The following is a 22,445-nucleotide window of genomic DNA, read 5'->3' as shown; positions in this document are numbered from 1 at the left end:
TAACCCGTTCACTTCCAAACCCAAACTCCAAAGGAACTAGCTACCTTACCGTATTATCTCCTGGCTTAGTTGCTTCATGAGTGATGCCTTATTGGTGTCACTTATGAGATTAAAACCTGTCTTCGGATAGTTGTCTAACAACAAACTGTGTGTAACAGTCTTCCATATCGTATTATTAAATGCTGAATTTACGTTTCTTGTGGAGTAACAAAAAATGGCGAAAGGTCAATTTAAAAGAAGGAAGAGTAGACTTAAGCTGCTAATCGATATGATTGCAAAAAGACCAATGAGGTCCTTGAATCACGACAAAATGGCATGTATCATCAATCCTTTAATCTTTCTTCATACGTGTAAGAAGTTTCATGAGTTTTTACGCTTTCACGCTGATTGCGATCGGAATTAGGCGTTTGTGTATTCCATTGTAAGTAACTTGACAGTCAAGTTGCAGGACGTGGTGGAATGCCCAGAAGCCTAATTCTGATTATAAGAATTTATTTCCATATTTCGACTGACAGGCAAATCACAAACGGATGTTATTTTAAGTATCAACAACGTAATCGATGGCACACCAGAAAGTGTTGTCACCCTATCTTGCGTTAAGGTTAAAGAAAATCGTTACACGTATGGAATGATTTTATCAAACGTAGTATAACGGAGAGAAATGAGGTGAGGTTCAGTGCTGTGCAGAACAGAGCAACAAGTATTAAATTCAACCTCCGAAACGCTGAAAACGTTGTTGCTAGCGAGAATTTCGAAGTAGTTACTGTGAGAAGAAGACGTTTGGATAATAAATATTTAAATCGGGTCGGAAGTTTCTTCCGTAGTACTGAAGACAGAAAGCTATAACAAAGAGTGATCGATGGTTATTTCGGTAATGCTTCATTTCAGTTTTACTTACTGATATGTTCGCCTGGAAAGACTTGCATTTACAGTATGCGCCAAAACAAACGGTACTGAAATTATCGCTCATCTGCTGTCCACGTTTCCCTAGCAACGAAGTATTTATTTATTTATTGTATATAATAGTTTGATTATGAATTCATTGTTGTTTTGATTTCTGCAATTATGGTTCTGACAACAGAGGAAAAGGCGTTTATTTTCGAGCATTATTTTCGGACATACGGAGTACTGAAATTACATACTACTCTGAAAATCAATATAAATCATTGTAACATGCAAGGTGACATAAAACTGATCCCACATGACGGAACGTCTCGACGACAGCTTTTGTTTAAAACTTTTTTTTTTTTTTTTTGTAAAATCGAAATTTAAGAAGTTACTGTTCATTCTGTATAGCCATATACAACGTGTTTCTTTTTATTCCTTTTTTTAGTTGGTTATTTTACGACGCTTTATCAATTGCTATGATTATCTAGCGTCTGAGTGAGATGAAGATGATAATACTAGCGAGATTTGTGGAAGGTCCAGCGCCGAAAGTTACCCAGCATTTGCTGTTAATGGGTTGAGAGAAAAACCTCAGAAAAAAATTCACCCAGAAACTAGTCCTAACTAGGTTCACTAGTTTCACGGTCAGACTTGCTAACTGTTACTCTACAGCGCTGGACTTTTTCACATCGAGGGAGCAATGTGCAACAATTATTGTGATATGCATCGTTTTTCTAGTTGCAAATGTCTGTAGCATGCAACAAAATGTTATCATCCGCAAAAAATCATTCCGAAGCACAATGCCACAAGGCTGCTCGACTGGTATGGGAAGCAGCTACTGTTGCATGCGGCATCACTTGCGTATATCGTTCGTCTATTGTTTTCTTATATTATTACGAGTGGTGTTTGTGGCTACACGAGACAAAATGGAATGGTGTAATGTAAAAACTCTTGAAGTTATTGAGGACTCCACTCTTCATGAAATACTCTGGATTATACGTGATGTAAATTACAAAAATAATGGAATGAAACGAGAGATTCAGAGCTGAGGAGACTTATAAAACCTTGAAAGCTAGGATTTCAAAAGATAATAGTTCAATTTTTGGCAAATATGTGACCTAAGAAATAAGGAAACTTAATGCTAGAACTCAAACTGTTACTAGACATCTAGGGCCGTATTCATAGACATTTTTAGCGCGGGCTTCCGGTGGATGATCAGCGTTTTTCGTATTCATAAACCAGTTTAGCGATAGGATATGATTTGAATTCTGTACTAGTAACCAGTGGATAGCCGGGGCTAGCTTAGTACGCTCCTAGCGCGTGCTGCGAAATGTCTATGAATAGCACCCCTATTGGAAGCTGCTATGGGACTCTATGAAAATGTAATCCATCCATCCATCCATCCATCCATCCACCTACCAATCTAACTATCTACCTATTCATTCATTCATTCATTCATACTTATACTGGCAGTTTTAAGTACATAAGAGCTACTGTTCCACTTAACCAGTGTAAAAATACATAGCAAATATAAATAACATCAATACAGGAAACAATTGACTACTACTACCACTACCACCACCACCACCACCACCACCACCACCACCACTACTACTACTACTACTAATAATAATAATAATAATAATAATGAGCAAAATGTAGATGCGCTTATTTACATGTAATTCTAAAATTTGAACAATTTCAATTTAGTGTTAAATAAAACAATTTGGTTCGAAGGAATGATTAACATAAAGAAGGAAAATTGATATATTTGGGCGTTCAGAGCACAAGGGAATCAAGTCAGAAAAATAAACTTTTCAGAAAATTAGACTTAAAGTCTTTATGTATAGTTAATAATCCAGTGTGATTTTAAACATCTGCACCATTGCAAAGATTGTGAGGACATGATTCTTTTATGCTCTAAAAGTGGCGTTGTATAAGTTATGTACAGAGGAAATATCTCCCAATTGACCAAAAGTGCTCAGAACGCCCCATATTAAAGATAAATATTCTACAAAAGTAATATTTGAAGAAAGATCATATTCTAGATAAAAAAAACAGTCTTTCTGAACAATTGGCTTTTGAAAGTAGTCAATATCTGACAGCCTTTACACTACGTACAGTAGTGGCAAAAAACCGAACCAACCCTTGTAGCTGATTTCAGAGCCTTGTTCACTCCAGAGCACGATAGACTGGTAATTAAGACTTTCGTGGTTCGAATCCTGCCTGGGAAGGAAACTTTTTTCGTTCCTTATTCAAATTTATTCCCAATACTTTTCGATTGCTGGTAAAATTCATGTTCTGGGAGTAATAAGTTAATTAAGTAGTAAAATATCACTGCAATCGAAAGATTTGAAAATTACACCTTTTACACTTTCGGAGAAATGACGACATAAAATCAGCATTGCGCACTATGAAAACACCTAGACTACCTTAATAACACTGAAACTGAATCAACAAAGTCTTCTTGACTAGTAATCGTCAATAGAGTTCCATGAAGATGTATAGTTCGCACAGCTGGTAACAAGAGAACAGCTCATCATAACACACTACTGCCATCTAGCGGAATATTTGTACCAACGTTTATTATTGTCTCACTAACATTACTTATCTACTTCCATTATTTACTTTTACTTTCATTATTCACTTTCATGTTGTTTTACTGTCCAGATATTAATGCAATAGAAGCCAATTGTGTTCAATTAGAATTAGAGTCTGGCTGGGCGGAAGGGAAGGTCTACTGGCCTTAGCTCTGCCAGATTAAATAAATAATTAAATTATTAAATTATTATTATTATTATTACTATTATTATTATTATTATTATTATTATTATTTATAATAATGAGATGGTACAATAATACATTGTCAAGACAGTTTAGTATTTTAGCACAGTCTACTATATACAGTCACGAAGCTTGAGTTTTGAGGGTACTAGAAACAATAGACTGTGATGGTACTATTTTGCATTGCCTGTAATGAGGCGATATTAGCGATCCTAGTGGTGAGCAACTATCTAATGTTTGCATATTTACTACGTATGAGCTTCGCGACTGTATATACTAGACTGTGATTTTAGTAATTCAATTAATATTTTATTGTATTAGAGTACATTATTTCTTCTAATCTTTATATGCTTTATTCTAATCGTGTAATATTCAATTACATCCCACTCGAATTTTTATTTTCTCTACATAAATCAAAACCTCTAGTTAGATTACAATAGATAATTAATTATTATTTATGTAAAGAATTATTTGCACTTTTCTAAAGATTTTACCTTAAGTTTTATCCCCTCCGACTAATGAATCATGGTATGTAAATTTACAATCCGGCACTTGCCTTTGTGACCGAGTCACCTAGGTCGGTCGAGTTTCCTTTTCTTTGTTCCTGTCTTTATGTACTCTTTTTTATAATTTCTACCTTCCTTTGTTTCCCTACTTTGTTCCATTTTCGCTGGGAACGTAAAGAGGGGAAATTAATTTTATTCTTATTTTCTCGCAGCCTCTACTTCATTAACCTATACAGATTAAGTCGAGATGAAGGTTGCATTATTTTAATCTGGACGCAGTACTTGGTAAAGAGATTGAAATGTTTAACTCCTGAAGCGGAATTGAAAGGATTGCATGGATTAAGGCGCGGGAAGAAAATAGAGTACAGTAGTGGCAAAAAAACCGGACCGACCTTGTAGCTAATTTCAGAGCCTTGTTCACTCCAGAGCACGATAGACTGGTAACTAGGCTATGGGCCGTATTCATAGACATTTTTAGCGCGGGTTTCCGGTGGATGATCAGCGTTTTTCATATTCATAAACCAGTGTTAGCAATAGAATATGATTTGAATTCTGCACTAGTAACCAGTGGATAGCCGGGGCTAGCTTAGTACGCTCGTAGCACGTGCTGCGAAATGTCTGTGAATAGCACCCTAAGACTTTAGTGGTTCGAATCCTGCCTGGGAAGGAAACATTTTTTGTTCCTTATTGAAATTTATTCCCAATACTTTTCGATTGCAGCGATATTTTACTACTTAATTAACTTGTTATTCCCAGAACATGAATTTTACCAGCTTAAGCCCGGTTCAGACGGTGCGTGTTTCTGTGATGGATTCCAAGGTGGCTGCGCGGATGGGTCGCCTGCATGCTCACTAGCCGGAAGTAATGCGCTCTGGTGGCTCCTTGGATGGCTAGCTTGCTGGATTTCGAGGGTAGGTTCCTTGCTATTTTTCGTGATGGTTTGCAGGCTGGAAACCAAAGATGATCATATAATATCACCACTGAAATCATGTCGCCATGTTCGTTGTTTTCCAACTAAACCTGTTTTTTTCTATAGTCTTTAGTTTCTAAGAAGCAACAATTAAATATCGGAATTTAGCTGTTTTGCACTTATGGCATAATTACTTTATTACGACATTTACTACTGTTAATATAGGACTTTAGTTGTTTTCCACTCACGGTTTAGTTTCTTTTTGACCATGAGTGTTGGCAACAGATGAAGCAGCAGATGATTTTCCAATTTGAACTGTGAAAAGAGCCAGCTCCGTGTGAACAACTAACCTTGGAATCCATCACAGAAACGAGCACCGTCTGAACCGGGCTTTATTTTCTAAAGTCTTTCGAAATGGGCTACGTCAGCAGTCGAAACTACAACAATTTCAATAGATTACTCGCTATCTTGTGAATGCGGGCGTGGCATGCGCATTGGCTCATTTCGGGGACTTTGATTATTCCGTCGGTCGGGTTTTTTTGCCACTACTGTACAGTGTAACTCAAATTATCCGGATTAATTGTGAATTGGTATGATCCGGATATGCAGTAAACCGGATGATCGGATCAGCAGAGAAAATCAACTGTAGTAACATATTACTGTGAAATAGCAGTACCTACTGTACGTATTAAAAGAACAAAAGTTACAAATATTTAAACAAAAACAGTATTTTTAATGTACTTATAATGAAGTATTTTAGAGTTTTACTGTACGTCACATTTATACATAGGCTACAATAAAATAATATGGTATGCCTGGACGGCAACAAGGAAGAATTTACTTATTGAAGCTTAGAAACACAAATATTTATTTTAAATAAATCTAACTCAATTCATCTGGGGACACTTTATTAATAACCAAAGTAAAAGTTGCAATCATATTTCCGAACTTCACTTGTATTTATTGTACCATGACACATACATGCGCGTGCATTGAAGATCAATGCTTCCATGCTTGTTAAATCAGTCTATCAAACAGCGTCAGATTATATTTAAGAATTGAACTTCTACACGTAATTTTATGTAAACATATCAAGGACATTGCAATTTTTCATGCAATCTCTCCATATACGCCTTATGACTAGTCTTCTTCTTTGCCTTTAAAGTGACGCATTTAGTATAGATGCCAGACGTTTCCCTGGTTCTAGATGACTTCTCCGTTTCCTATATCCTGTGTGTTGCCTACATTCAGAGCAGTCCGGAAACTTATTGACTGCCCCTTATATATTTAAATAATGTAGTAATATAACTGATAAAAAGGTATAAACAGATTATAATGAAAGCTGCTTGATGTCTTGACTTATTTCCGTAAATAGATTGAAAATAATCCTCATGTATCGAATCCTGAACCTCCGCACTATATCCCTATTCCAGTACATAGGAAGGTAGAGTTCGAGAAAGCTTTGACATACGTGACAGAATGATTTCATTGTATAGTCTCGTAACCAGTGTATACAAGTTCTGTCCTAAACTGCTAGAACTGTAGGCTATGCAGTAAACAGGCCTTCCGCTTGCTATGACGTAATATATTGCAGCAGGAGGTATTGAACTGAAACAAATGCATGAGAGATTTGCGTGTGGCTACAAAAACAATGACCGTAGATTGCGATACCATAGTCAGTTATATATTTGAATTCAGTACAGATTAAGAGTATCCTAGTTAGAGAATGCGAAACATTACAATACAGTAGTTGAAATTATTAATACATTGAATAGTTGAGATTTCTGGTAAAATTCATGTTCTGGGAATAATAAGTTAATTAAATAGTAAAATATCGCTGAAATCTAGAAGTATTGGGAATAAATTTGAATAAGGAACAAAAAAAAGTTTCCTTTTCAGGCAGGATTCGAACCACGAAAGTCTTAGTTATGAGTCTATCGTGTTCTGGTGTGAACAAGGCTCTGAAATCAGCTACAAGGGTCGGTCCGGTTTTTTTTTTGCCACTACTATACATAATACTGTGTATTATATTATTATATTACAAACATTAATATTGCAAGTACTTCTTATTAAAAGTAAAATTCATTTCAGTATGATGTATTATTTCCTTCCCTACCCACCCCTCAGAATTCAACGCAGCAAGCGTTCCACTTCCCGCTGCCACTATAGGTACGGCAGACCACATTGCCCTAGACAGAGGGATCGGATCATAAGTTGCGTACACTGCTCATAACAGTGAACCCAAAGTTTGGACACACGGTCTGGGATCGAACGAAGAACTATGGGACGAAGTTACGGACGATATGACGTGGGAACTCAAACTCCAATTAGCAATCGATCCTGCGCGCAACTCTTAATTCCGGGACGGCGCTGAACAAGTTGCTACTCGGACGCTCGGCCGCCAGACGTTAAATAATACGAGGAACAAACACGCGAGTTCAACTTCTCTTCCAACTTATTTTCTCCAACGTGTCGTTTGGGAGCTACGCGATCTTATGTTATGAAATAATGAAGTGCTTAATTTACTTCCATAGATGTTCAAAATGTCCACCCTGAACCGCACTGCAATCATAACACAATCATAAAATTGGCCGTCGAAATCTCTACAACATGTGAAAGTTGGTTAAAGGCAGCGTGTACCTGCACAATCTGTTCCTATCTGGTTGTGTACACCACACACTTCAAATGTCCTAAAGAAAAAAAAAATGAAAGGGCGTTAAGTCAGGCGATCGCGCTGGCCAAGCAATGGGTCCCCGTATTTCTATACATCGCTTCCCGTAGGTGTTGTTGAGATATGCTCGCACAACAAGAGTGAAGTGCGGCGGGGCTCCATCACAAGTCCCTTCAAATCGTAAGGGGCACATTCTCTATGAACAGTGGTATTGTGTTCTGAAGGATTTGAAGGTAAGCTGCTCTGTTCAGCTTCTCACGCAATTCACTGTACTTAGACGAACACAGGCACATCGGCAACAACACGAAAGAACCACCGGCGTGGCTCAATCGGTTAAGGCGCGGGTTCGATCCCCCCTTGGGCGGATTACATAGTTGGGTTTTTCCGAGGTTTTCCCCAACCGTAAGGTGAATACCAGGTAATCTATGGCGAATCCTCGGCTCATCTCGCCAAATACCCTCTCGCTATCACCAATCTCATCGACGCTAAATAACCCCGTAATTGGTACAGCGTCTTTAAATAACCAACTAAAGTACTTTGAGGGGTGGAAGTTAATGCGATCATAACAAACAAAACAGCTTCAAAATTTATCTTCTTGGCATAGTACACAAATGTACGGATAGACGCAGACGTGGGCATCAGTAGTACATGTCGAACGGAGTCGAACGCAAGGACGTGATCTCCCTCCCTCCACACCCCTAGCTGGGGTACCTGTCCGACCGGTTGAAGTACTGGCGGACAGCGGTGGATTTCACTAAAAAAATGTCGCTCTCTAAGGAAGCTCCTGAAGTAAAAAAGTCCAAAAATATTATTTCCGCAAAGAAAAGGAAAATGAATTCTTTTATTGCGAAGAAGTGGAAAGCTTTAGGTGTTAATTATGCTACAAAATTTTACTAGTACGTTGAGCGACATTATGAAGAGATTCGTTTTAATGGAACAATTTGTTTTATTTTATTCTTTATAATAATAGTAGTCCACACCTGTGGAGTAACGGTTAGCGCGTCTGGCCGCGAAACCCAAGTGCAAGTGCACAAATATGGCTGGTTTAGATGTATATAAGCTTAAACAACTTTGCAAAGTAAAATATTCACATCTTCGGAGTTTTGTTATGAAAATTGCTTCTATGTTTGGCTCATCCTTTATTTGTGAACAGTTTTTTTCTCAGTTGGCCATTGTAAAATCCAAATCAAGATCACGCATTTCAGACGAAAATTTATTCTATCAGCTCACAATTGCAATGTCTGACATAACTCCAAATTTTGAAACACTTGCTGATTTACGTGACGAAGAAGAAGAATAAACGAATCCTTTCTTTAAGGGCATGAGTCAATTGACGTAAATTGACAAAAAAACAACAAAGAACTACAGTAAGAATTTTAAAAAATAACCTAATTGTTGTTTTTCTGTTCCTTAGTAATCTGCTTGATATTTTGTTAAGAATCTATTTCTCCTTAGTTTCTTTATTTTATTTTCAAAGGATGCAAATTAGTGACTGATGCCCTTTCAAAACAAATAGGTTCAGATTATGGCATTACTTTGTAACTGTTGTGGAATTGTACGTTTTATATCATTTAAACAATTTAGAAATACAGTTATGTTTCAGATTTTTGTAAAATAGTTTGTATTTGTTTTGGAAAATTTGTTTTCTTTCATTGTCATTATTCATAAAAATAACAATTGCAGAAAACTGTATCTTCTTGTCCTGCTTAATTACTTAACTTTCCGTGTTTCAATACTTCACGCGATCCACCGCTGAGTATTATGCGTGTTGCAGCAATCAGAGTAGTACGGCGCATCTCTTTAAATGCCCACGTCTGGCCGATAGAGCAAGAAGAAGACGATGTGGCTCTGTTGAATACTGCAAACTTTGCTACTCAAACCAGTATAGGCCTACGTAGCGGTGGGTTTCAAATAGGGGTGTATAGTCTACCTTCTAAATGGTACATCGGAGGAGAAGATGGGTTGTCTGACAAAAAACCGTCCTTCATGCGAGACCTATCATCCCTCCGAACTTGGAGCAGAGGCTCTGAATCACCCTGTATAAGCCAAAGCAAGTCTAAGCGCAAGGATCTGTCTTCGAAAAAGAAAAGAACATAACCAAGCAAAACAGTAGAAATTATATATCTATTGTTCCTAGTACCCTCACAACTCAAGCTTCGTGACTGTATAAACTAGACAATGCTAATATTCTATGACCGTATTGTGCTGCTCCTTGGTGACACATTCTTAAACTGGCTCGATGTCGGCTGAGTGTGCACAGAATGAGCGGCCAACAGTGCGCGCACACACTTACCCGCCCATGATTATAATTTATTTAATTCACAATGCGCTTTTCAAGGACAATTATCACACTTAAAATTGTTTTTTATTACTATTTAAAATGACTGCGATAAAAATTATGATGTAGATATAATAATAATCAGTCTATTTAATCTTGATATTATTACGAAAAATCAGTTTGCTCCATCTCTTGTCACTCTCAGAAGTTCAAAAGATCTTTCAGCAGCCACAAATGTCGTTAAATCGAGGGTTCATAATGACAACAAGGTTCTTTATAGTGTTCAGTAAATTTTACAGGAGAGCATTTTAAAAGTTTGGTTCTTAATAAAATCAATTCAGATAAGAACGTTTTCAAACTAACTTTATCACGAACAATAATTGAGATATCAACATATAATTTATATGGTAGATAGGCCTAGTTGTGAAGTAGCAGAATTCAATGCAACAAAAATCTCAATTTTGCTAAAAATGTCTGATAGAACCTTGCCATTCTGAGCCCTCGAAATGGCGAGAACGAGAACAGTGAAGAAAATATGAACTCAAGATCAACAGCAAAAGCAGTAAATGGTATTGAAGATATTAACCCGATAATGAAACCCACAGTGGGAATAAAGTAAAGGAAGCTGAAATATCTCCACTTTCAAAATGCAGTGTGGAAAAGAAGAGGAAGAGACAAATTCAAATACCAGAAATTCTTTCATCGTCTCCTTACAAATTCAAAGTATAATAATATCTTCCACACTTAGTAATTCGATATTGTGCTACTACAGCTCTAACAGGGATGGAATATGCAACATTTGTTTTTTTAATTTAACTCACATTCGTTAAAAATGGATTATGAAACATTATTCTGGGGAGGTATTCAATTATTTTGCAGATTCAGTAGTGAAGTCAATTATATTTGTGCGCTTATAGATGCTTCCAATCCATCCCTCTGATGTATGTTACTAGCGTTTGTTGAGTAACTCCCGTTATTGACATGAGTGGAATGGCCTAGACTTGATCCTGAGGTCACGTCATTCAGGTTTCGGTAAACACATCTGAATATTTATGGAGTTTTTCATCACATTTTCTCTGCATGTTGCGATTACATGAATCTGACGCATCTATTTGAAGGTCACTCGTTTTCCATTGTTCAACCGATGTCTGCTCTCCATTGTCAAAACAGTGTAGCTCAGTGGTTCCCAAAATGTGTGTCACGACATAGGGGATCGCGAGATGATTTACAAATTAAAACAAAAATTACGTATTGATGTACGTTTAAGTTGTACCGTATTTAGAAACATGAACATAAACAACGCTAAACTTAAAAAAAAAGTTTCAGTAGTTTTAAAGTAAAATATAATTAATACGACTATTACACTTTTACTACGTCACACTATTTTTGACCAATAAAACGGTACGAAAGGACGTCTTTCAACCAATCATGGCTGCTTATCGCACAATTTTATCGCGTCCCTAGCATTTGTTTATTTTTATCACTACCCTAGCATTTGTTTCTTTGTTTGCCAACATTTCAAACTGCACTGGTCTGGACGTCAAAAAACAGAAAATTACAAACCACTCCAGTCGATGCACAGCACTTTCAAATATGACTCGCATTGGCATTCAAGAACAAGAATTAATAAAGATCATTGGTCATAGCTATGCATCTTCCCTATTTACAAATAAATGAATAAGTTGAGGGATACACCATGTACATCACCGAGTTTACTTCTTTAGGCACACGTCCAATATAACATCTACTGAACCACCAACTACTAAAACATTCGAATTTGAATGTTGTACCTACTTTCAATAATTGTTTCTTTTAAAATTATTCATGTTTATTTTTTATTTCATCATCGTTAATTAAAGTGTTTCTTGTTTATTTCATCATCCCTAATTAAAACTTTTCTAACACTCGTTTATATTATTTAGGTTATGTTATAGCTTCTGCTATATGATATTATGAATAGTCACGTATCAGAGATTCTTTAATACTAAGATTTATTGAAAATTATCTGTCAAGTGACGTTGATTACTGAGATCGGGATAATTGAAGTGGAATGCAACTGTTTTAATAAAAATGAAACTGAATCAACAAAACCTTCTTGACCAGTAACCGTCCACAGAGTTCAATGCAGATTCCATAGTTTGCACAACTGATAACACACTACTGCCATCTATTAGCGTAATATTTATAATGTTGAAATGGTACAAATTTGAAGACAGTTTTGTATTTTCGTAAGCCAATTAATATTTTATCGTATTGGAGTACTTCGTTACTTCTAATCTTTATATACTTTCTTCTAATCGTGTAATAGTCAATTAAATCCCACTCGAGTTTTGATTTTCTCTAGATAAATCAAAACCTCTAGTGAGATTACTATTGATAAATGTGCCTGTTTTCTTGAGAAAGTAGCTTCTGAAACCTGAACTCCATATTTGATATACTCACAGTGATAACATTTTCAATTTCTGTGAGATTTTTCGCACTTGCATACACACATACATACACAGATATATGGAATTTCAGCCAGTTTAATTACATTTTTTAAAAACGAAGTCAATAGGATACATCTGTGACTATCGTAATTGTTGGAATTTCTTCTGGAAGATACTCAAAAAGCTGTTCTTTAAAACTGCGCGAACTTCACTGCACGTCCATAAAAACAAACTCAATATTTATCCCATCATACGATGAGTAGCTACATTTTCCAAGAGTTTTTAATACATTAGAATGAATTAAGTTTCGTTTTGTCAAGTGACGTCGACCAGAAATAAATTTTCTTTATAAATCCGTTGGTTTTGTCTCTGGCTCTTATTAGGCCACATTAACATCTTGGCATTTCAAGCTATTATCAAAGTATGATGAAGGGTGAGTGGAACAGAGAAAAATTCTCTCCGGCACCGGGATTTGAACCCGGGTTTCCAGCTCTACGTGCTGACGCTCTATCCACTAAGCCACACCGGATTTACATCCCGATCCTACAAGCAACTAGGATTCACATATTACTATCATCATCATCATCATCATCATCATCATCATCATCATCATCAATATGTAGCCAGGATGGAGTTATAATTTATTTACCTGTTCCGGCCTCACTTTTCCAAAACTCAAGTCGTACTTCTTCCTTGTCTTCTACATTCTTTTGGTATAGGCTACTTGTGAGACGTTCCAATGAGATGGTGACAGGTCCCCTGAAAAGATTACGGGCCTATTGCAGAATGCTGGGTTGCAAGAAACCTGTTCCATAAATTGCTATACTCTCGTTAAGTAACGGACCTTTAAACTATTCCAGTCTTTAAAGTATAGGTCGTTGCTAATGTGATATTTAACGATCTGTTAGCTATTCCATCTTTAAACGGAAAAAATTCAAAACGACAGAGCCATCGTAGCCGGCGCAAATAATTCGCTTATTATACGTGCATGTCGCTATGGTAATATTGTGTTTTTGGATAGTCACTGTTTTCAAACTTTGCGCAAGACAGGCATCAAATACTGACCCAGGCCAACATGCAACGATTCTTAGTACAGATTGATAGAGAAGTAACCTTTCTTGTTTCGGTACATCTTATTCAAGTGTCTACTGGGGCTTTGAATTTTCATATGGCTACAGTCTATGCACCAATAACGTTGGGAAAATTGCAAATTGAGAAGAAATCCTGTTTCACTGTTTGTACAGAATTTCCTTGAGGCACTGTAATGTATTGTTCTCTCATTCTTGCAATGCAGTCACACATCTTAGTATTCTACAAACTATAGATTTATAAACATGAATATGATCCACTATCACATTCTGAAACGCTCCTATTGCGTAATAGCGCAAGGCAATTTAATGCGTGCGATTTATTTTCCAATATAATGCCCTAATTCATGCAAGAGAGCCATGAATGTGTCTTTCGATAATCTAAATCTAATCTTAAAGTCAATATTATCTTATTCTTCTAGAGGATTCGATCTGTCTCTCAGTATTCTTGGTCTTGGTAGATGTTGTATCATATCAAAAATAACCTCTACGTCAAACGATTCTATAATAGTAATAAAATTGTTTTATTCACAAAACTTTTCCTATACACACATGAATCTCGTGTTCACTGTGATATGTATATTACATTTCACTTACTTCTGATGATAACATATCCACGAAATTACTTAATGCTGTCAGGTACAAAAACAAGATATATACGTACAATATGGCGGCTAATGATTCGTTAACAGTTTATAGCTCCGATTTTTGACCTTTAGTTTACAGAGTGCTTTAACGAACCAATAGCTTTAAAGGTCGTTCTTGCAACTGACGCTAAATGAACAATTATAGGACCAATAGTGTTTAACGAACCTATAAATGCTTTCTTCAGCCCAGCATAAGTCTACTGGTGGGGTTGCCGCCAGCTTTGAATCTGCCTGTTTTCTGTTGGGATGTGCTCTCTTTCAGTCGATGAGTTCCAGTTTTGAGGCGCTGGGAGCTCTCCTGCGCCTTCTCCCGTCTGCTACTTCACAAAATATGTAGCCTAGTTAATCATTATCATCATCATCACTATCATCATCATCATCATCATCATCACTGATCGAAGTCTCACATTACAGTTTGAAATTTAACACTCATTTGGTAGACTCTAGCCATTTTTTTACGTTATTTAGAGGAAATGAGAGCGCTATCGTGCGCTATACAAACAAGTTCTTTTAAAATATGCGGGCAGCCATCTATTAAATAGAATGACATAATGTGGAGATACGCTCCAGGGAGTGTTTTATAGCGTATACATAACGTACTTTAATTTATATACAGCAAAAGTCTACTCATGATACTGAAGCAGTTCGTGAATTAAATATTTGGGAATCTCGACGGATGTTTTGCTTTTAATAGTCACCTTTCAAGAAATGAGACTTCTTTCATTTTAAGGCAGTTGTAAAAATAAAACAGATGATTGATTTTAAATGTTTCACTTTGCTGAATTGAAGACTAGACGACAAATGAAAGAATAACGCGTTAAGTTTAAGGTGGGATAAACATATTTGTTCTTTATGTAACAGACTTCGTAAAACAATTTACACATTTTTCATTCTTCGCTTTTACATTCGTACAAGTATTCTGCGATTAGTTTATTTAGGTTTGGTTCAATCTGTCATCCAGTATGGTATAATCTATGGGAAGGAGCAACAAAATTTACACTTTCTCCGCTCATATTGCTTCTAAAGCGGATAATTAAATTTTGCTTAAACAAGTCAATGTTTATCCAACAAATTTGATTTATTCCGATTTCAATATTCTCAAAACTGAACAAATGTATAAATATAGACCTACATTATTAAAATATTATCATAAAAATCGTTTGAAATATAAAGAAATTTGACATGTCCTTTAGCTGAACCAAAATTTTACACAGCCACTGGAATAGATCATAACCAGAGTTACGGGCCAAGGTTATACAACTCTATTTTGATAATAAATCCTGACCTAGGTTATTTTGATTTTAATAAATTTTAGAAAAAAATTAAGCAAATTATTCAGTATTCATGTTCCTTTTTCCTTTTTTATTTTTCTTAATTTCAATCTACTATTTATTAGTGTGGGATTTAATCGATTAATCTAATCGATTAATCGATCAATTTCTGTTGTAAGATTAATCGAATAGAGTTGATTAAAATTAATCGATGGTAGTTGATATTAATTATTATTTTGTTAATACAAGCTCATACTAAAAATTTCGACAATATTTCACTCTCGGAAATTGCTTTCTTAAAAGCATAATAGTACTGTTATTTTCAAACTGCAAAGCAGGTAGAGTAGGATAAATCTTTGCATAAACACTTCAGAAAGAGATGGAGATATGAGGACAGTGACCTAGTCTACTTCTACTGAAAGTCAAAACACAATGCGAAACCCTTATTAAGTTTTATGGTTTTCCAAGAAAACTTCCACCTTATTGTCCAGCTCATCTTCCTGGAATATGAAATACATACTTTTCTGGGATTCGTCCCCCTCATCCCTTATAAAATAGCCATGTATAAACTGTGCGCAAGGGACAGCGTAAATATCTTCTTCTCTTTCTAAAATCTGGTAATTCGATTACAATAGGGGCCATTCTTCTGTTTCGACCGCTGTAGTTTTACAGTTGCAGTTTCTGTACTAAGTTTGTATATGAAGGTTGTGTGTTTAGTTTGATAAAGAAGAAAAATCGGTTTTCTGTGGTCTGTGAAAAGTGTAAACTCCATTATGTCATGTGAGAATTTGAGGGATAAACTCGGTGAAACGTTTGGATTTAAATTGAACGATCGTGGAGAAGTGCTTGACAGAAAAAAGTTTTTTTTCGTGTTTAGTGATGCAGGAAACATTGTTAATAAACGTAGAGGGGCACTTAATTCGGAGCATGTGAATGCACTCACATGTTTAAAATCATGGATGAAGCAATATTAACTAGATGAGTCTTCATACATTTTGTTATATATGTTTGTCTAAAAAAATCCAGGAGAAATTGGCACAATAAATTATAAGCCTCATAATAAATGTTAGTAAATAATTAAAATAGTTGTTTTGTAATATAACGATACAATATATACAGATAGGCCTATACCGGTACAACATTTAGTAGCCTACTTATGCTTATCACCTAATACAAGTTAAATGTAACAACCATTATGTATTACAGTATATTAAAACAATTTTTTTCAAATCGATCAAAACTCGATTAATCTATCGATTAATCAATTAAATTGAAATAGTTAATCGATTAAATATTTTGATCGATCAACAGCACTACTATTTATCCATTCTAACTTATATTCCGTTCTTGAGTTGAGTATCTACTTTTATCTTTGTAATTATCCCTGTTTTGTAATAACTGTATTCTATTATTATTAATTATAAAGGAACATAGCTTGTAATTTTTATAAAGACCTAAAAAAAGAAAACTATTTTTTGTATACATAAAAATTCTAAAAATCTGAACTCAAATCGTAAGATATAATAATAGCTTTCAGTAATTCTATCACTTTTAAACAGCGATTTGTGTAAATATCACAATCATTTATGCATGCATGCCTATTTCTGTGAATTTGTTCAAATTGGAAAGCAAACAGCGTTTTAGTTCTTCCATCAAAATGGATTCAAAGGTGCTTTCAAAGCACTCTGTGTGATGAAAATCTTGCGCAATATGTAAGCTCTCACGCAAGTTGTAAGAAGTGCTGTGTTGTTACAGTGAAGGTGTTCGCGATAGCGGGCGTGGTCTGCATCGTGGTGATCCTGCTGGTGGCGTGGTTCGTTTTCGCGGCCCTCAGCGGCGGCACTCAAGAGTGGCTGGAGTCTATCCCCGGTGAGTGAGCGAGCGACGGAACCACGCTCGCGGACATGACGTCAGGCGTGCGGAAGTCTGCTCTCAATGGTATAAGGTCACGCGGAAGCCGCTGATGTGGTCCGCAACCCTAATTCAATCCTCCTTTCCACTTGACGTGCCAGATCCCAGATCCCTATTTTACGTTTCTAATGTTTCGTATGAAGCGGATTCATGTAGGCATTCATTACAACTTAGGCTTCCTAATACTGCAGTTACCAATCATAAAATTAATTAGCACAATTGCTAAGTCTGTCTGTATATCTCTTACTTCCTGCCCACCTTAAATTTAACCATCGACCCACCGACTCACTTCTCTCCCAGCTCAATTTATCTATCTATAGGTTAGTTAATATGTGACTGGTTCTCAGCCAATAAATTGGTATTAAATTGTAACAAAACTAACATATTTCAATTTAAATCCTGTCCAAATTCAACCTCGCAAATTTCTAGCGCAATAATTAAAAAATAGATCCCTATTACAAACAATAACAACCAAATTTCTTAGCTTAAAAATCGATCATGTGTTAAATTGGAAAAATCATATTAAAGAAATTACCCCCAAACTAAATTCAGCTTGTTTTGCTATTAGATCTATGCAAAAGATAGTAAATATCAATACCTTAAAAACAATACACTTTGCATACTTCCACTCGGTAATGAGTTTTGGAATAATATTCTGGGGAAATTCCACAGATAGTAACAATATATTTCTATTACAAAAAAGAGTAATTAGAATAATAGTCGGTGCCAAGTCTAGAGAATCGTGTAGGACTATTTTAAAAAACTACAAATAATGCCCATGGCTTGTTAGTATATCTTTTCATTAATAATCTTCCTCGTATGTAATCGTGAAAACTTTGTAACTAATTCAACAGTTCATAGCATAAATACACGTCAAAAATGACTTTCATACTCCATCGGCAAGTCTATCGTGCTATCAAAAAGGAGTGCGTTATATGGCAGTAAAAATTTTTAATAGCCTCCCTATCGATATAAAAAATGAAACTCAAAACATAAAATCATTTAGGGCCAAATTAAAGAAGTACCAATTTCTCACGCCTACTATTCTGTAGGTGAATTCACGACATTCAATAATACTTCATGAAATTGATACTAAAACTTTGTGTTGTACTAGTAGACTATATTGTAAATCTCGTCCCTATTTATTTCATCTAGACTGTGACTATAAATTAAGATTTTATACTAGTATTAAGTTTTTTGACTTGTTCCATATTCTAGCTGTAAGCATTGTATGAATACCGTGGAATGTTAATAAATACAATACAATACAATACAATACAATACAATACAATACATACCTGTGGAGTAACGGTCAGCGTGTCTGGCCGCGAAACCACGTGGCCCGGGTTCGAATCCCGGTCGGGGCAAGTTACCTGGTTGTGGTTTTTTCAGGGGTTTTCTCTCAACCCAATACGAGCAAATGCTGGGTAACTTTCGGTGCTGGACTCCGGTCTCATTTCATCGGCATTATCACCTTCATTTAATTCAGACGCTAAATAACCTGAGATGTTGATACAGCGTCGTAAAATAACCTAATAAAATAAATAAAATCTATCTATGGGTTACTCCATGTCAACTGGTCCTGTATCTAAAAAATTATTTTCCATAAAATGTCTATTTCTGTATGTTAAAATACGTAACATAATCCTGGAGACATGGATATATAGCATGTAACATTAAGAAATGATATTCATTCCTATGACACAAGACAAGAAAATGATTTTAATATCGTAACATGTAGAGTTGCTAAATCCCAAAAAAAAACTTTTGTTAAATGTCATTGAAGGTTGCAAACACATTTCAGTCCCATATTTTTAATTTAAGCAGAGCTGCTTTCAAATTTTACACCTCTATTTGGTTAATTTTAAATCCATTTTATAATCTTGACGATTTTTTTTATTGTACAATCTCTCTGTAATTTAACTCACCTTGTCTATACATTTTGTTTTTAGACATGCAATTTAAACTATTAAACTATAAAAATCTACATGCTACCATAAATAACACAGCTAAACTTTGTTAATTGAAGCGTCGGCTGGAACAACGTTGTAAGTTACAAAATTTTCATTCGGCGTGTTTCCGTGTAATAATGTTGTATGTCATGTTACCTTGCTATACTCTTTAGCTTGCAACTGTCCATCAATACAGTACGTGAAATTTGTCCACTCAAAAGGTTGCTACCCTATAAGAACAACGTTGTACGTGTACACGTTTTTGCAGCTCCTGTAAATTTTACTAAATGTAACTTATAACGTTGTTCCAGCCGACGCTTCAATTAATTGATAATTTTAAACGTTGTTTTGTTTCCTATGTTGGCTGTAATGGAGTCAATGGATCTGGCCAAAGAAGCAAGATGTATCTATGGAGAAAGCCTCTGTCGTAGTTAAAAAAGTGGAACATCCAAGAGTTATTATTTTAAACGTGGACAGTTTGTTTTTGTTTGAAAATGGTTAATTTTCACAGTAAAATCAAAGTTAAACTTTGTGATTGCATTGTTTCCTTTTATATCTTTAATTAAAAAATTTAATTTATACAGATTTTAAAGTATTAAATATTGAAGAAATTTATAAATATAGTTTACTAACTTACTACCACAGAAATCAAATCTAATCGACATGAATATCGTACTCTACTTTCCCATTAACTGAGCCTAAATGTCATACAAGTGCAGCTCTTAAACATGGTGCTAGTTTCGGCCCAAGATTTTATAATAAAATTACAAACCATTTTCTAAATTTGAAATGTTTTAAAATTGAAGCTTTTAAAAAAGAAATTTATAAAATTATTCAAGACATATAATATTAACAAATGTATTTTTTTACCTTTTATTTCTGTCGACTATATTCATGTTTTTATTGAATATCACTGGCTTCTGTCTGATTATCAATATACATATATATAAATGTGTTTTTTCTCTCTTTTTCTCTCTCTCTCTTTTTTTTTATTGGTTTGAATTAAGTTACTTTCTGTATTTAGTAAATTGTCTTTGTAAATTGTATGTTATATTATTGGCTAAGACCACACCGTACACGAGCCTGGCTCTTACGGTAGTAGCTAGAAACATTTTTCAGCTAGCTAGTTAAATAAATCGGCATTATCAGCTGAAGGAAGTAGTTGTATTTTCAGATGTTTCAAGAAAATTAAAATAAAAATAATTGCAATTTCATATTTTAACTATTCTGTCACACCCGTGACATGTTATAAATATTCTGTATGTTCTTAGCCAAACGCAAATTCAAGTTTTAAAAAAAGGGAATCTTGTACTAAATATCTCACAGATACAGAAAAAAAAATATATTCTACTCTTTCAGAACTTACCAATTATCAGAGTTACTGAATGAACTACATGAATGCGCAATGCCAATGCAAAATTTTGTCACACCCCTCCTCCTTTTCTTAGACGAAATATAAAGATTTCATAATTATGGATCAACAACTAGGTAACTAGAGGTATATACCATAGCTTTTTCAACTGCCTACAAAATAAGAAATTGACATAATCTTAAGTCTTTTAGTTAATATAATATTTGTCACACCCGTAACAATGGAATGACTCCTGTCTGTATATCTCTCTTTGCTTTGTTACTGTTGTGGGCACTAAGACCCAATATTGCATCCTTGTAAATAAATATATATTGCTCTTACTCTTCAACTAGGCGCATTTCGAACCACACCAACTGACTATACTAAGGTTTGCTGAGTACCCAGGTTTCGAGCAGGCAACCGAAGTCATCCCTAGACCAGTCTGCTCCGTGCGCCCCCAGACGGCGATCGCAGATAACTATAGAATTCTGATAGGATAGAGATCGGACGCAATGATGTGGATACCTAACGTGGGGGAAGCCGGAAAAGAAAAGAATCCCGAAAAAAATCCCCACTGTAACATAGTCCACCTCAAGTCTCAATAGTCTATGGATTTATCAACAGTAATCTCACCTGAGGTTTTGATTTATCTAGAGAAAATCAAAACTCGAGTGGGATTTAATTGACTATTACAGAATTAGAAGAAATAAAGTACTCTAATACAATAAAAATTTTTATATTTAATATTAGTTGACTTACTAAAATTCTATTTCACTAATGTTAGCTTCACCAAAACATTTGAAAGGAGCCGCCATTTTCAGTTGACTGTCTATGCGGTAAACAAATGACCATCGCAAAGTATGTTTTATAGTACCGTAAAGAATTTGCAGTTTGAAATGTTGGCAAACAAAGAAAGAATTACTAGGGAAGTGATAAAATAGAATAAAGTATATAAAGGTTAGAAGAACTAAAGTACTCTAATACAATAAAATAGATATTAATTAACTTACTAAAATTATATAAAACAGAATAAAGTATATAAAGGTTAGAAGAAATAAAGTTTTTTTTATTTTATTTGGTTATTTTACGACGCTTTATCAACATCTTGGTTATTTAGCGTCTGAATGAAATGAAGGTGATAATGTCGGTGAAATGAGTCCGGGGTCCAGCACCGAAAGTTACCCAGCATTTGCTCATATTGGGTTGAGGGGAAACCTCGGAAAAAACCTCAACCAGGTAACTTGCCCCGACCGGGATTCGAACCCGGGCCACCTGGTTTCGCGGCCAGACGCGCTGACCGTTACTCCACAGGTGTGGACAGAAATAAAGTACTCTAATACAATAAAATAGATATTAATTAACTTACTAAAATTATATAAAACAAAATAAAGTATATAAAGGTTAGAAGAAATAAAGTACTCTAATACAATAAAATAGATATTAACTGACTTACTAAAATTCTATTTCACTAATGTTATCTTCACCAAAACGTTTGAACGGAGCCGCCATTTTCAGTCGACTATCTATGCGGGAAATAAATGACGATCGCAAAGCATGTTTCATAGTAGGGTAAAGAATTTGCAGTTTGAAATGTTGGCAAACAAGGAAACAAATGCTAGTGAAATGATAAAACCAAACAAATGCTAGGGATGCGATAAAAAGAAAAAAATGCTAGGGAAGTGATAAAATTGTGCGATAAGCAGCCATGATTGGTTGAAAGACGCCCTTTCGTACCGTTTTATTGGTCAAAAGTAGTATGACG

General features: G+C 35.3%; 1 protein-coding gene across 1 annotated transcript in view; it reads left to right on the top strand.

Annotated features, from left to right (window-relative positions):
• Positions 1-22,445, top strand: part of LOC138706504 (sodium/potassium-transporting ATPase subunit beta-2-like) — a 77,825-nt gene that overhangs the window by 12,874 nt on the left and 42,506 nt on the right. Inside the window, exon 2 of the mRNA XM_069835859.1 lies at positions 17,225-17,338. Within this exon, the coding sequence (XP_069691960.1) occupies positions 17,225-17,338 (114 nt within the window). The remainder of the gene's footprint in view (positions 1-17,224; positions 17,339-22,445) is intronic.

This window comes from Periplaneta americana, chromosome 9, assembly GCF_040183065.1.
Source record: "Periplaneta americana isolate PAMFEO1 chromosome 9, P.americana_PAMFEO1_priV1, whole genome shotgun sequence".
Classification (NCBI taxonomy): Eukaryota; Metazoa; Arthropoda; class Insecta; order Blattodea; family Blattidae; genus Periplaneta; species Periplaneta americana.
Note: the sequence above shows the minus strand (reverse complement) of the source record. Positions and strands in the feature narration are given on the sequence as shown.